The 16,332-nt window shown below is 37.8% G+C and overlaps 1 protein-coding gene across 1 annotated transcript in view; it reads right to left on the bottom strand.

Annotated features, from left to right (window-relative positions):
- Nucleotides 1–3,488: 3,488 nt before the first annotated feature.
- SRRM4 (serine/arginine repetitive matrix 4) overlaps nt 3,489–16,332 on the bottom strand; it is a 212,251-nt gene continuing 199,407 nt past the window's right edge. The window contains exons 11-13 of the mRNA XM_077462077.1: nt 15,228–15,338; nt 14,415–14,552; nt 3,489–11,433 (exon numbers count right to left, since the gene is read on the bottom strand). Of these exons, the coding sequence (XP_077318203.1) occupies nt 11,184–11,433; nt 14,415–14,552; nt 15,228–15,338 (499 nt within the window). The 3' untranslated portion in view covers nt 3,489–11,183. The remainder of the gene's footprint in view (nt 11,434–14,414; nt 14,553–15,227; nt 15,339–16,332) is intronic.

The following is a 16,332-nucleotide window of genomic DNA, read 5'->3' as shown; positions in this document are numbered from 1 at the left end:
TCTGCACCAGATTTAGCACTCTCAATGTTTAGTAAATGAACCTCAATGTTTTCACCTGCTTTTCTTTCCTTTATAGTACTACCGCCATACCCCACTTTTAAGTACACAATGGGGTTTATTTACTAAAGCTGAAAAGTGCAAAATCAGGCTCAATTTCTGCATAGAAACCAATGAGCTTCCAGATTTTATTACCAAAGCTTAATTGAACAATCTAGGGTTAGAAGCTCATTGGTTTCTATGCAGAAGGGAGCCCAATTTTGCACTTTTCAGCTTTAGTAAATAAACCCCATTGTGTACATAAAAGTGGGGTATGCCTGTATCTTTGTTTAGGGTCAGTATCTCCTTCCTGAACTGTGATACTAGATCAGAGATAACACATCCATATAAGTCTTGCTGGCTATGTAGTTGTTGGCATTGATACAAGTGTCTGACTTACTGTACGTCAGCCCCCCACGTAGCCTGTTACCAGGTGACTAGCTACAAAGTTCCACTGTTGCAGTCTGATCATTGGGGAAGAAACGAAAGAGGAAATGCTTCCTCCAGATGACTGATATCATCATTCACCTAGGAAAAGTCACCTACCTGGAGCTCAAGGACTGCTCACGGACTCAAGGACTGCTTTTTAACGATAAAAGGATTAACATTTTAAAATGATACTGTTGCTGTATATTGTGACATGTCAGGAATGTATACATGTGGATTTGTTATGTTACCGACAGGTTCGTTTTAAGGGCCCATTCACACCAGATGCTGTTGGATGCATTTTTGACTGCATTCCAACTACACAGATAGTCCCATGGGCATAGTTCACAACATTACAGTGCAGTGTAAAAAGTACAACATGCTGCATATACAGTGCCTTGAAAAAGTATTCATACGTACTGTACATTTGTTTTATTGGAATTTTATGTGATAGACCAAAACTAAGTGGCACATAATTGTGAAGTGGAAGGAAAATGATAAATGGTTTTAAAAATTATTTACAAATAAATATGTGAAAAGTGTTGTGTGCATTTGTATTCAGCCCCCTTTACTCTGATACCCCTAACTAAAATCTAAAATCTAGTGGAAACAATTGCTTTTAGAAGTCCCCTAATTAGTAAATAGAGTCCACCTGTGTGTAATTTAATCTCAGTATAAATACAGCTATTCTGTGAAGCCCTCAGAGGTTTGTTAGAGAATCTTTGTGAGCAAACAGCATCATGAAGGCCAAGGAACACACCAGAAAGGTCAGGGATAAAGTTGTGGAGAAGTTTAAAGCAGGGTTGGGTTAAGAAATAATATCCTAAGCTTTGAACATCTCATGGAGAACTATTCAATCCATCATCTGAAAATGTAAAGTGTATGGCACAACTGCAAATCTACCAAGACTTGGCCGTCCACCTAAACTGACAGGCCAGGCAAGGAGAGCACTAATCAGAGAAGCAGCCAAGAGGTCCATGATGGCTCTGCAGAGATCCACAACTATTAGTTGTGCACTCCACATATCTTGCCTTTATGGAAGAGTGCCAAGAAGAAAGCCATTGTTGAAAGAAAGCCATAAGAAGTCCCGTTAGCAGTTTGTGAGAAGCCATGTGGGGGACACAGCAAACATGTGGAAGAAGGTGCTCTGGTCAGATGAGACCAAAATGGAACATTTTGGCCTAAAAGCAAAACGCTGTGTGTGGTAGAAAACTAACACTGCACATCACCCTGAACACACTGTCCCCACCATGAAACATGGTGGTGGCAGCATCATGTTGTGGGGATGCTTTTCTTCAGCAGGGACAGGTAAGCTGGTCAGAGTTGATGGGAAGATGGATGGAGCCAAATAGTTGGCAATCTTAGAAGAAAACCTGTTAGCCCCTTCAGATCCACGCTATAGCCAAATGATGGCTACAGCGCGGATCTCCTTTCCTGGGAGGCCATCAATAGACATGCTCCCCTTAGCATGCTCCCCGTGTGCCCCCTACATGGCGTGCGCGACGTGTGCTGTGATCACCGAGTTAATGAGACTCAGGTGATCACAGATCGGAGTAAGGAGGCAATCCTGGCCCCTTACCACGTGATCAGCTGTCAGCCAATGACAGCTGATTACGTGATGTAAATAGAAGATTGGTAATAGTTTTTTTTTCTCCTCACGATGACAGGAGAAAAAAAAGCAGCTCACCGGCTTCTGTATGAAGAGGAAGAGGCAAAGCCACCTCCTCTGTGCCCACCAGTACCACCTGCCAGTGCCCACAGTGCCACAAATCAGTTCCCACCAGTGCATAAGTGCCAGCAATCAGTGCCACCTACCATTGCCCATGAGTACCACCTATCAATGCCCACCAGTGGTGCCAATCAGTGCCTCATCAGTGCCACCTAGCAGCGCTGCCTATCAGTGTCACCTACCAGTGCCAATCAGTGCCCATCAATGCAGCCTATCGGTGGCCATCAGTGCAGCCTCATCAGCATACATCAATGAAGGAGAAAAATTACCTGTTTGCAAAATTTATTAACAAAATATAAAATGGTTTTGTATTTTTTTTGGTCTTTTTAAATGTTTTTAACAAAAAATAAAAAAGCCCAGAGGTGATCAAATACCACCAAAAGAAAGCTCTATTTGTCGGAAAAAAATGATAAAAGTTTCATTTGGGTACAGTCTTATATGACTGTGCAATTGTTGTTCAAAGTGTAACAGAGGTAAAAGCTGAAAATTGGTCTGGGCAGGAGGGGGGTTTAGGTGCCCAGTAAGCAAGTGGTTAGATTTTGCAAAAGACTTCAGACTGGGGTGGAGGTTCATCTTCCAGCAGGACAATGACCCTAGACATACAGCCATAGCGACAATAGAATGATTTGTATCAACATATCCATGTGTTAGAATGGCCCAGTCAAAGTCCAGACCTAAATCCAATTGAGAATCTGTGTCAAGACATGAAAATTTCTGTTCACAGACGCTCTCCATCCAATCTGACAGAGATTGAGCTATTTTGCAAAAAAGAATGGGTAAAAATGTCACTCTCTAGATGTGCATAGCTGATAGAGACATCCCCAAAAAGACTTGCAGCTGTAATTGCAGCGAAAGGTGGTCCTGCAAAGCATTGACTCAGAGCTGCTGAATACAATTACACACCACACTTTTCACATATTTTTAAAAAAAAGTTGAAAACCATTTATCATTTTCCTTCCACTGCACAATTATGTGCCACTTTGTGTTGGTCTATCACCTAAAATCCCAATAAAATACATTGAGGTTTTTGGTTGTAACATGACAAAATGTGGAAAATTTCAAGGGGTACGAATACCTTTTCAAGGCACTGTAAATGCGCACAAACATACAGTAAGTGCACATAAAAGTCTGAAAGAGCGAAAAAAATTATAAATTGCATCAACTGTATCTAAACGTGCATCAACTGTATGTAAACGCGCATAAAAACGTACATCAAATGCATGCAAACGTGCCGTTTCTGGAATCATAATTCACATAAAGGCTCATTAAAGACAAAGACACAATCCATCAGGAACAGTTATCATATGAATGCTTTATTTTCAGTGTTTGTGGCCATATTAACAAACAAAATACAATGGAATGTTTCTGAACACAACTTGGCTTTTAGCCTTTTACAATTATATAAAATCAGCAATAAATGTCTCCACTGCTGTGGACAGGACACCCATTATTTAACAGTAGTGGAAAAATTTGTTCATACCACAGTTTTAAAAACAAAAAATGATGTAGCCTCAGATCATATGTTCCTATAAGCTGGAGCCATCTCTACTATTCTTCCACGTCCATCACATTTACCCCAATGGACTTAAAGCCTGGTGCAAACCTGTAGGAACTCTGATCTTAAAATAACTGACTTTGGTGTCTACCGACATTTTCTTTCAAAAGTACCTATAAAGCCTTGTGACACAGGTCGCTCTATTGTTCAGATGCTGATAAATCGTCATTGCTTTGGCTCACTTCTACCACACTCCACTATTGGCTGCTTCGCGTGATGAGAAGTCTCGCTTACTAATAGCAAGGAATGTGAAAGTCAAAGCTTCTAGCTGAAGTTGGTATTTGTTTAATAAAGTAACCTCGTTTTCAAGTTTGTGGAAAAAAAACGGAAGATACCTGCCAAAAGGTCTGTTGTGTTTTAGGATTGAGTTTACTGCAGGTATGAATTAATCAGCAGTTATTAACAAATTTAGTTATGGAATAATTACAGTTACTTTTCCATCAATCTGTGTTTTCTGGTTCCTGGATTGCACAATAGAGTTTTCTCTAGTTAATCAGATAATAAATATAAAAAGCTTTTAAGTATCAAATGCTAAAGAGTTTTTCATTCACCGCATTTGTGGCACTGACATGTTCCTTCCTTGGTCAGCAAAAAAAGTCAGATTATTTATGTTTTACTCTTGTTCTTTTAAAGTATTTGTGTTCTACTGTCAACATTTAATGGTGTGAACTAATGGAATGACTTTCAATTGCTTTACTGGAACCTCAGGTAACTTAACCAATTCAAATATGGCACTATGCATTGAATATTGCTGGCTGGCAGGGTCCAACTTTGGCCATGCAGTACTAAATCCTTGAAATGGCTGTGGCATAGTTAAGCGTCTGGCAATGCTGTTTTAAATCATTAGACATAGAACCAGAGCTCATAAAAATTGTGATAATTTTTTTTCCATAACAGATGCTGGATCCTGGAAATCTTCCAACTATCTTACAGAACTCACCAGCAGTTCTTGATACATACAATTAGTATGGACTATTATTCATGATTTCATGATGACACAGACTTCAATACAGTTTAACCTTCAGAGCTCCAATCCTTAGGGACCAAGATTCCCAGATAGTTTAAGATTTGTCTAGTTAAAAGACGGCCGGGAGAGGACTAGGATCATTCAGCCAGGAAGGCAAGCACAATCAACTAGCCTTTTCATGGAGGAGCACTTGCCTGTGGGCTAAAGAATGTGCAAAACACAAAGTGTGCTGTGGTGCCACTGTGATTGGTGGCCACGGTGAAAGTTAGGTGTTTTAGTAATTAATCTTTTACAACACATATTTTCACATACATATGCTAAAAAGTGCGATTGTATGGAATGCATTGTAAATTATGAAGAACATTATGAGCGGAATAAGATGATCTCTGCTCTTGGAAAATGATATGCACTCTATGCAACACTAAATAAAATACTAAATCACCATCAGAAATAATTCCCACAATTTAGCTTTCTTTAAAGAATGAGCACAGAACATTTACTAGTTTTGCATTCTTTCTACATTTACTTCATTTGTAACTCTGCAGTAAGCCATATAACATCTCAGAGCCGCAAAGAAATTTGATGATTGAAGACTTCCCTGTGTCAGGTGCTGTGATTGCAGGTAGACGATAACTGTATATTTCCCAGAGGTTAAGACTGAAGGTCCTGCACTGTTTGAGGTCAGAATGCCAATCTTAACCCAGGACCACCATGCACCAACATATTAATTATACTGCCCCCCCCCTCCCAAAATTGAGTTGTGAGGTAGGGGTATCTTGTAGGGTCAACATGTTTTATTGGTACTGGATTCTATTCTGATTGGGGTCTGAATCTGAATACAGAGTATCCCCACTCAGGGCCTTCAACCACCAACATATATTATTTTCACTTGGTCCCTCTCTCAATAGGGTCTGATAGGGGATGTATCTAGGCTATCAGCTACCAACACATATTATTTGTACTGGCTTCTGCTCTGACTGAGGCCTGATAAAGGTAAGAGTCAGTAACATATACTATTTGTACCAGGTTCCAGTCTGATTGAGGTCTGAATGTGGAGTTTCTCACTTAGGGCCACCAACATGCATTACTTTCAATGGCTTGTGGGGCTTGTGTCTTGTTACTTTCAATGGCTTGTGTCCTCCAGCCCAGTCTTCCCCTTTATACAACAGTGAATTAATATTTCACTTAGTAAATAGTTCCATGTATCCTAAAATCCTGACCTGTTTTTGCCCCGCCTAAGCCCAAAACCAATGCATCCCTGCCTTACGGGTTCCTTGTATATATGGTCTTCCGTTAAAATGATCACAAAGCAATATATATATATATATATTTTTTTTAACTAACACAACCTGTTTCTCTCTTCAGGTATCTATTAAACACTAATTTAAATGACAAAACTATTGTCTACATGAATTGAACTAGGATGTAGTGAGGCTGCTTGATTTACCAGGTGTGCCTAATATGAACAAAGTCTAGCACACACTCATGTCAACACCATCCCATAAATACATTAAATAAATATTAAATACACTCCTTTTACATCCTCACTTATTTACAATGCATAGCAACATTATATTGGTCCAGAAATTCAACACACATAGACATGAACATTTGAAATAAAGGGAACCAATTCCAAAACAGGAAGTAAATCAACAAGACTTTTTTTTACAATATGTACTGTCTCTGAGCAGGTGAAATGGGTTTAGTAAACCATCTAGAACTTTGTAAAGGTATTGATGGTAAAGTTTTTCTCCTTAAGCTTTGACTTATCAGTGTGAGAAGACAGATGCACAGTGACGAGTTTGTCTACATTGACAAGTCTGCATACACATCTTACTTGTAATTGCCTTTTTTGCTGTAGTACAAAAATGTTCCTTTTGTACTGACGCTATGCATCATTAAAAGTAATTGTAACATTTGCTCATTGCTTAACATTGCTTTCAAGTGACCATGAAATCCAGAAGTGTATTCAATTAGAGCTGCCATGTTTTAACTTAGTAATGCATGAATGAAAATATCTTAGTTGCCTGCATGAAGAATATTTGTCATACAAGGTAGAAATGAGCTACAATAAAACGTTATTTCAGTTGTACATATAGCCCTCCAATGCATAATCTACAAAATAATACCAGGAGACATAAATAATAAAACAGGCTGGCAAAGGGAATTCTACTTTTTTTGTAATATTCACAGGGAATATAATTGTAATAATATACCTTCCACCATTGCAGCAAGAATAAATAATATTAGAGATCTGAAAAATGAAAACTACCTTATGGAATCAATGAATTCCATCGAGGCTTCGTGTTTTGAAGAATCATGTCTGAAAGAAGCTGACATTTAAAAATGCCCCAATCCTCCTTTTGCCTTAGGCATTATGCTTCTAAATGAAGCTTTCGTGCAAAAATATGGCCAGAAGAGCTATAGACCACAGCAACCAATCGGAGTTAAGCTGTTCTTTGTCCAGAGCAGGTTTTTAAATGTACAGCTACAGTAACTTACGCATCAATTGATGTAAATTGTTCACTTTAATCTTTTTTTAGAGCTAACTGCTTTAAATTTAAACCTGATAGACTTCTATGAATTAACAACACACAGAACACAACATATTATCTTTATGCTTTAGTACCTATTTTTGCCCCATAAGAGCAAAAACCTGTTTTCTCTAGTTAAATAAAAAATATAATAAGCAACGTTGTATGACACTGCTCCTAACATCGATTTTGTCTCTAGCTGTTAGATGCAAGGTGAAATCAACATAAATTTGTATGGAAACCGCTAAATTTAAGCATCCAAAATTGTTTTATCTTAAAGCGTAAATTTGGTTATTATAGGCTCCCTGAGCTCACATGTATATTATAGCACATGTAGCTCCTAGAGCAGGGGCAACTTCGGCAATCCAGCTCTGGTGAAACTACGAATCTCATTATGCCTCTGCCTCTAGGAGTTATGCCTGTGATTGTTAGGGTCTTGCAAAGTCTCAAGGGACTTGTAATTTCAAAACAGTTGGAGAGCTGAGGTTGCCTACCCCTATCCTAGAGTGTTCTCCTCCAGTGATGTGGCATCCATACTTCCCCACAGTGCTTTCTTTCTACCGCTGTCATAATTTCCTAGTTTGGGTCTGGAGTCCTCCATATTTTTCCCAGGCTGGCCACTAATGATGTAACTCCTACACATACTCACAGGAGTTACACCTTCCCTGTACCCAACTCAGATGTTTAGATTGTACACTGGGCTGTGTGCGTACTGTAGTCAGTGCATAATAGGAAAAAACTGTTAGCAATCAAAAGAGATTAAGATGCTTTATGGCAGAAGTTGATTTACTAAAACTGGAGAGTGCAAAATCTGGTGCAGCTCTGCATTGAAACCAGCTTCCAGTTTTAGTTTTTATTTCCAGTAATTTCACTTTTAATTTGCTCTTTGGATCTCACAAAGCATCAACACTAAGAAAGAATATCAAAAAGGTATACAGAAGTAATATACAGTAAAAAAACAAAAACAGTGACATAAACATAGTGGTGATTCCTAATAAATAACAGGTTAAAAAGAGGTAATGTTTAGTTGACTCTTCTCACTGCTAACTCACGGTTGTAATTGAATACTGAAATGTAGTATTTTCATTTACAATCAAAATTGAATAATAAAATAAATACATAAATAACCCCTTTTAATAAGCCAAAAAAGTAAATAACAGTAAACACCATTAAAAGCAGCCACAGAATATCATCAGGACATGGGTACATAGTACACTAAGAATAAAGCATGTCCTTCTATTCACAGTAGGAACATTAAACTGGTATTTGGTTGGTTGCTAAAGGCAACACCTAATAATTATTTTTTTCCGTAGAAGGGATTGTATGTCTGTACAATAAATTGGCTACTTAGTTACTATAGGTAACCCAACTATTTTGCTCTTGCACTCTTGGCTGGTATATTTTTTTCATGACACAATCTGCTATTTCTTGTTACCTTCTTCTTACCTGACCAGTGCAAAGAAATACATTGCGGAAGGGGAGATAATTTTGATATCAACTTTATCAAATACAAGCTTGTGTGTAATGCTTTTTTTTGTATTTATATATTATTTTGTATTGACATGTCTTCCCCTACTGTCATGGTAGTTGTGACATCAGTATGCTATAGGTGAAATGCCCTGATATTTCCCTTAAAATAAATATAAAATAAATAAATGAACAAATAAATAATACATATCCTGAACTAGATAGAATATAAAAAAAAAATATTCTGCCCAGTGATCATCATATATTATACTCTTAGTGGTCCTTTCAGTGCTTTGTCCTCACAGCAGGAAATTCAGAAAAATAAACATTCATGGTTTTATTATGAATATTCCTAGTTTTACTAAGTTTAACACACCAACTAAAGATCCACTATTTTTTATTTTTCTGGTCACCTCTGCTGTCCTCCCAGTACACCTTGCTGTAGGATGTGCTAGCTACAATATTTAAACACATTTTTGAAAGTGCAAAGGTATAGCCTTATCCATGACTGCCCATGCTACTGACAAAACATAGGCAAAAATAAGACAGCTATGCAGAGGTTTGCTCGGCACCTACCACCCATCCCTTGCCGTCTACTCTTACATAAATCCAGACATTGCTTTATCGTGAGCTTTGCTGACCATAGAAACACTCAGAGTGGTATTAAAGTCTCACTGAACAAAGACTTGCATGCTACTTCAAGAGTCTTTTAATTTCTATTACAGACAAGATGAATCTGAGTTGAAGCTCTAGTTTCTGGTAAGTATGAAAAGCAGGGACAGGGATGGGCCTTGAGACTTGTTAAGAAATGGAAAAAACAGCACAATTCTTACGTCCCTTTGGATCTGATCATAAATGCAACTACTGTTGCTATGTTACCAGGCTGAACAGTAAATGAAATGATGTCTGTACAATGGGTCAATGGTTTCCACTGTACGTCAACAAGGAAATGTTTCCAGGTAGTCACTTTAATTGGTAATTGTATATATATAGTTAAGCACCTGAGCCCAAATGCTATATAAACCAGTTAATAAGCTGTAGTGTTATTTATTGTTCTTCAGTGGGATAGATATTGAGAAGAATGTTTTGCGGATGGTGCCTGGAAGACCAATGGTTTCTAAAATAATTATACTGTGGTTGGACAGCAGAATCTATATGCTATATTACAGTACAAGTATACAGTATATATAGCACACCCTGTGTCAATGAACAGGTATGTATGTAAACAATGTAGTAATGCAGGAATAAACACAACAATTTGCACATAACATTAAAGTGTTTAGTGTCTATTTGTGCATTATTATTTGAACTTTATACCTTGATCATTAATATATTTCTGTAACATGCCAGAAGACCAGTTGTATATGGCAGACTATCTGGATGCCATATAATGACCATACAAAAATAAAAAAAATAAAACAAAAACAAAAAAAAGAGAAACAGACACTCAAAAAAGAGACTATGCTTTCTAGGCATCCACTGGTTTTGGAATATACATATATATATATGTTGAATACCAGTACCAGTATAAATTATAATAAATAAAAATAAATACATAAATATATAGCAATACCACATTAAAGAAATGTATAAATTAGGATTTTCAGCACTTGCACCTGCAACCTCCTCATTATTGTATATCCATTATCTTCTTTTACAAGTATGAGAATGAGAGAATGGAATAAATCAGGTAAAATGTCCAAACATTTTCAACTTATATCATAAATGTGATGACAACATCACAGGGCTTTGATGCTGCTTAGGTGGGTAGCAATCTCTATATCGTTGTATGAGAAAATTGCAGCTTGGTTTAGATATTGCGCTAGCCTGCCTTTCAGTTATCCAAACAAGCCATTTCTTATAAAGGTCAGAGGAACCAGGATGGATGGGAATATTTCTTTTTGTAGCTGTGATTTCCATGCTTAACAGCTGCTGTATCTTCGGGGAGTAAACCATTCCTAACCCTGCAATTGCTTTTGCTTAAACAAGTCATTGGAGTGAACCTGGTTTGCATTGTCAGAGATGATTTGTAGTATATGGAGATAGTATTGGGTTTCAGAGGCTCTCATGGCACCCATGGCTGACTGGTAATTTGACATCTAGCATCTGAACAGTGACAAAGTCACATGCTTGCCATTCCACAGAGTGTCAGAAAGTCATGGGGACTCCAAGAGAGTAACAGGTGCTTTGAATTCCAGAGCTCGGATTGCTTTAATTCTCCATTGTGTGGGATGACTTCAGTAACAATCAGCACAAAGGTACAGGGAATTTTTAACACCTCTTCTGCTTTCCCTAGTCTGCTCCTTAACTTATAGTATAAAGTTATTATAGAGATGGAAACTGCCATTTATCTGATTATCGGAAGCTATTAAATACCAGTGGAAATGAATGTTTGAATATGCATTTGAACAGCCCTGCTAGAGAGCTTCTTTAATATGATGGGAAAGCTCTTGCAGTCAGACATACGTCTCAGCGCCTTATGCTGTCACAAGAGTCAGAGCTTTGGCTCCAACTTGGACTTCGGCTCCTACTCCTCTTCCATTCCCTGCTGCGGCTCCTCCTACTGCTATGGCTCCTGCTTCGACTGCTCCTGTTGCTAAAGGAGCTGCGGCTTCTGGACCTGGACCTGCTTCGGGGACTGTACCAAGATGGAACGCTACTCGCGCTGCTTGAGGACGATGGACTACGCCTGTAGTATGGGATGGGGCGTTTACGAGCACTGTGTGTACAAGAATGAAAGACATATTAACATAGATTGTTATGCATTTTAGGTGGTCAATCGCTAGATTATCTTAGGTCACAAGCGACATGTAAGGACTATTTTTACGTTATACATTTTTACTTTACACATTACTGAATTTCAAGCTCAGAGATTCAGAAGAAATACTGCTGACCTCAAAATGCTAAGGGGTGATTCATTATTTCAGATAAGGAAAATGCTAACCCTGACAATAATTAATCACTTTAATTTATAGATGGCAAATAATGATTCAGGGCTCTCAACTATAAAAAGAATGCGTATGCAAACATTAAGGAATATGTAAACCCAACATTTCATATTCCTGATATGTGCCTGCCATACCATATACTTGTAGGAAAATTATCCTGTTCTTATTGTATTTCTTCCTTTGTGCAAGATCCCTGGTGTTCCTGTTAGGCCTCCTGCTTTCCTATTAAAAACTGACCACACTAGGCATGAGAGCACACTGTGGTCATTTCTCTGGCCATGCTGATCAGACCTGTCTTGACCCCCCCCCCCCCCCCCAACACACACACACACACACAACTATTCACTGGGAAGATCAGTGTTCTGCTGTTTCTCCTCCCCTAGCCCTGTGAGCTCCTTTTGCAGTTGAAAACAGAGTGTGATGACATTTTGCCTTTCATTTCTATTTTAATCTGGATGGGTTGGTTTACAAGGTGGGGGTTTATGTATATTTTAACAATTTTATAAAAAAATATTTGCTTAACCACTTAAGCCCCAGGCCATTTTGCAGCTAAAGGACCAAGCCCCTTTTTGCAATTCGGCACTGTGTCGCTTTAACTGACAATTTCCCGAACATGCAACGTGGCTCCCAAACAAAATTGGCTTCGTTTTTTTCCCACAAATATAGCTTTCTTTTGGTGGTATTTGATCACCTCTGTGGTTTTTATTTTTTGCGTTATAAACAAATATAGAGCGACAATTTTGAAAAAAATGCAATTTTTTTTACTTTTTGCTATAATAAATATCCCCCAAAAATATATAAAAAAACATTTTTTTTCCTCAGTTTAGGCCGATGCGTATTCTTCTACATATTTTTGGTAAAAGAAAATCACAATAAACGTTTGGTTTGTGCAAAAGTTATAGGATCTACAAAATAGGGGATTGTTTTATGCCATTTTTATTAATATTTTTTTTTTACTAGTAATGGCGGAGATCAGCGATTTTTATTGTGACTGTGACATTATGGCAGACATGTCGGACAATTTTGACACATTTTTGGGACCATTGGCATTAATACAGCGATCAGTGCGATTAAAAATACACTGATTACTGTAAAAATGTCACTGGCAGTGAAGGGGTTAACCACTAGGGTGCAGTGTAGGGGTTAAGTGTGTGTGTGTTTTTTTAACTGTTGGGGGGCGTGACTTGGCGTGTGAAGTCACTGATCGTCTTTCCCTATAACACGGAACAGACGATCGGTGACAGCCTTACTAGGAAGCACGAGGAGAGGTTTGTTTACACTTACCTCTCCTCGTTCTTCAGCTCTGTGACCCGATCACGGGACACCAGCAGCGATCCGGTCCACGGGTCCCGCGGCCACGGTCACGGAGCTCAGGACCGGGTCGCAAGTGCGCTGCCGGTGGTAGGCGTGCGACCCACGGCTGGGCACTTAAAGGGCAACGTACCTGTACTTGCTTGTGCCCAGCTGTGCCATTCTGCTGACATATATCGGCGTGAGGTGGTCCTTAAGCAGTTAAGATAACTACCCATCTACCACTGTGCATTTAATTTAAAGCTCAACTCTAGCCAAACATGTTTATTTTGTTTTAAACAGAGCAGAGAAAGGTTATAGCCTCTGTCTGTGTCTCTTTAGGGGAGATTTTCTCTCACTTTCTGATGGGACAGAGATAGCAAATCTAGAGATAAAAACAGATCTTTGTAGAGTGGAAAATACCTGTTAGTGTTCTTATTGATGACTGCACCTTCCTGTCCCAATGACAATTGTTCACACCATTTATTTTTCTGATGTTACAGGAACTGGGCAAGAGAAAAAGCTTCCACAGCAGGATCACAGACAGGAATTTAAAAAATTGATAGAACTTTTCAAATTCATAGACACACAAAGTGGCTCGGCCCTGCCCCCCAGTGCCCTCCTCACAGGATTTGACTGGCAGCAGCATGAGCCAATGGCCTGAGTCTCCTGTAAGACCAGGAAATGGGGAGAAAAGAGATGCAGCTGGGCACAGCTCTGGATCAGTGAAGGGTTCAGGTAAGTGTTTTGTAAAGGGGGAGGGGGGCAGGTGGTAAAACATTTTTAACCTTAATTTAGGGAATTTTAACTTTAGAACCACTTTGACTCTTCCCCTGGTTTAATTAAAAAATGCATTGTAACAATATTTTTACAGTGCATTTTGGTTAGTGTTTATGTACAAGGCTTAGCCTTTGATCTATTCAATGATAGTAAACCTGCAACTGTAAAAAAAAAATTATACTTTCTTTTAATATAATGTGTTCTTACTTTTTTTTAATGGAATTCCTATACTCTTATTAACTAATTATTATTTTTCCCCCAACCCTTTTAAATATTCATAAATAAACAAAATTAGATTTTTCGCCATGCTGTTCAGCATTTGATTATTGTGTTGGCCCACGTTAAAAAAAATATTTAAAAAAAGCATTTATTTCATTTGTAAATAAGTTTAAAACCTGGCTATTTTTTACTATGCTTATTAAAATTTTATAAAACTGATTTAAAGACACCCATTTGCCCATGCCCATTAAAAGGTAACTGCAGCCACTATTCGTTGTGAAGCAACATCAAACACACTCTATTTCTGTTTTCCATGGACCAAATGGTGGCAACTTCAAGCTGAATGCTGACATTATAAAAAATAAAAAAATAAAAACTAAGCTATTTTGAGGTATGTTTTACCCTCCTCTAGAAAAATAGTTAATTATCTTTACAGCTTGTTTAATTTTGTAATGCGTTATACCTTGTAATCCTTCTTGCCTCCAAATGGCTTGGGGAGTCTCTTCTGCGTTTTCTCATAGGGGAATAGGAGCTGCGCCTCGTTCTGTGAGGCCCTTTGCGTGGCCCATTTTCTGTAGCATTGTACTTGCTGCTTCTGTCTCTATAGGAGGAAAACAGAATATAATGCTGGTGTTCATTATAGCAATACACAAATAAATATTATCAAAGGGATTTAAAATATATATGGGCTGATTCATGCAACAAAAATTAGAGAAGGAATAATGGAGATGATGGACACTGTAGGGATTCCAGCTATAATATAATATTATATACATGAAAAGTTACTGACTACTATAAAATATCACACTTTTTTTTTTTTTCTTCTCCAGTCATTAGAAAACAGACCCAGTGACTCAGGTTTACTTTGGCAATAATTTGCTAATCTTTGCTAATAGAAGAATATGAAGCTCTGGCTTGATTTCACCTTTTAGAATCTGGCCTCAAGAGACCAAACAGACACAGCAGTACATGTATTCTAATGATTACATTGAATGCCGAGAGTCCATTATTAGATGACACTTGTTCTTCTACCGAACTATGCTATTAATTCAATAAACACATCAGCTGTTTGTAGGTTACACTCTGACCTCTACTGAAAAACTGAGATGGTGACTGACAGTGAAGAAAGTGTGAGTAGGGTGTTGGTGTGTCCATTTACACAAAAGAAATGACTAAAATACAATTTAACAGCTGTACAATTAATATCTCAGTATCCTAAAAACCTAAAATGAGAAAGGTATTCATAAAACAATTTAAAATGACCATAAACCAATACCTGCTAGGGCTGTAGCAAGAATAACTTGGACTCCGTCGGCCACGGGAGCTTCTGCTTCCATTACTTTTCTTGCCAGACTTGGAGGAATAGCTTGGAGATCTTGAGTATGATCTATAAATCAATAAGAGTTATTTCCATAACTGTAAGTTGACTTTTGCTAAACAATAGACAAAATAGGTAATATAAAAGGCTACCTCTAGTTAAAGCAAGTTGGTTTAATAGTTAGACCTACATCAATATAAAAACACTGCATTCAAAAAATACACACCTTATGAGAAAAATTTAAATAGATTTTTACTGGCTTCTACCAGTACCTAGGTACGGGTTGTCTTGCAACCTTGCAGCAAGATCCCGTGAATGCTTAGAATTCCTAATCTCACAAGAAGACAATCCAGTACAGTCTTTTTTGTTGCTGTATTCATGGCCATAATATCCAAATCATGAAGAGCCTCATGTTAGCTGATATGGACCTGAAAATAACAGCGATAATGTTCTCCTCTACACTCCAGGCTAGAGGTCGACCGATATATCAGCCAATATTTGGCGTTTTTTAATTAATCGGCATCGGCTGATTGTGCTGTTAAAAAAGGCCGATGATATATTTAGCGCGACTTGCAAATGACTTCAGTAATAGAAGTCAGTGCAAGTTGCCTGGAGACTTGAGTGAAGCGACTTGTCTTCTCTCTGGGCAGTCTGCCAAGAAAAGATCAAAAAGATACAATGTTTACACTTGAATGAATGAATTCAACTCAGTGTGTAGAGTTCTCAGTTTAACCATTTAAAGACTAAATCTTTTTTGACACTTGATGCTTACAAATAAAAATCCTGTATTTTCTGCTAGAAATTCACTTAGAACCCCCAAAACATATATATATATATATATATATATATATTTTAGCAGAGATCCTAGGGAATAAAATAGCGGTTGTTGCAATATTTTATGTCACACGGTATTTGCGCAGCGGTCTTTCAAACTCAATTTTTTTGGGAAAAAATACACAGATTTAAAAAAAACAGTAAAGTTAGCCCATTTTTTTTCATCCAAAAATTTTGATTACCTGTTTTTGTGTAATATTTAAAAAAATTTTATATATATATATATATA

The sequence above is a fragment of the Lithobates pipiens genome, unplaced genomic scaffold (genome assembly GCF_037356315.1).
Source record: "Lithobates pipiens isolate NorthernLeopardFrog02 unplaced genomic scaffold, aLitPip1_a1.2 Scaffold_3, whole genome shotgun sequence".
Taxonomy (NCBI): Eukaryota; Metazoa; Chordata; class Amphibia; order Anura; family Ranidae; genus Lithobates; species Lithobates pipiens.
Note: the sequence above shows the minus strand (reverse complement) of the source record. Positions and strands in the feature narration are given on the sequence as shown.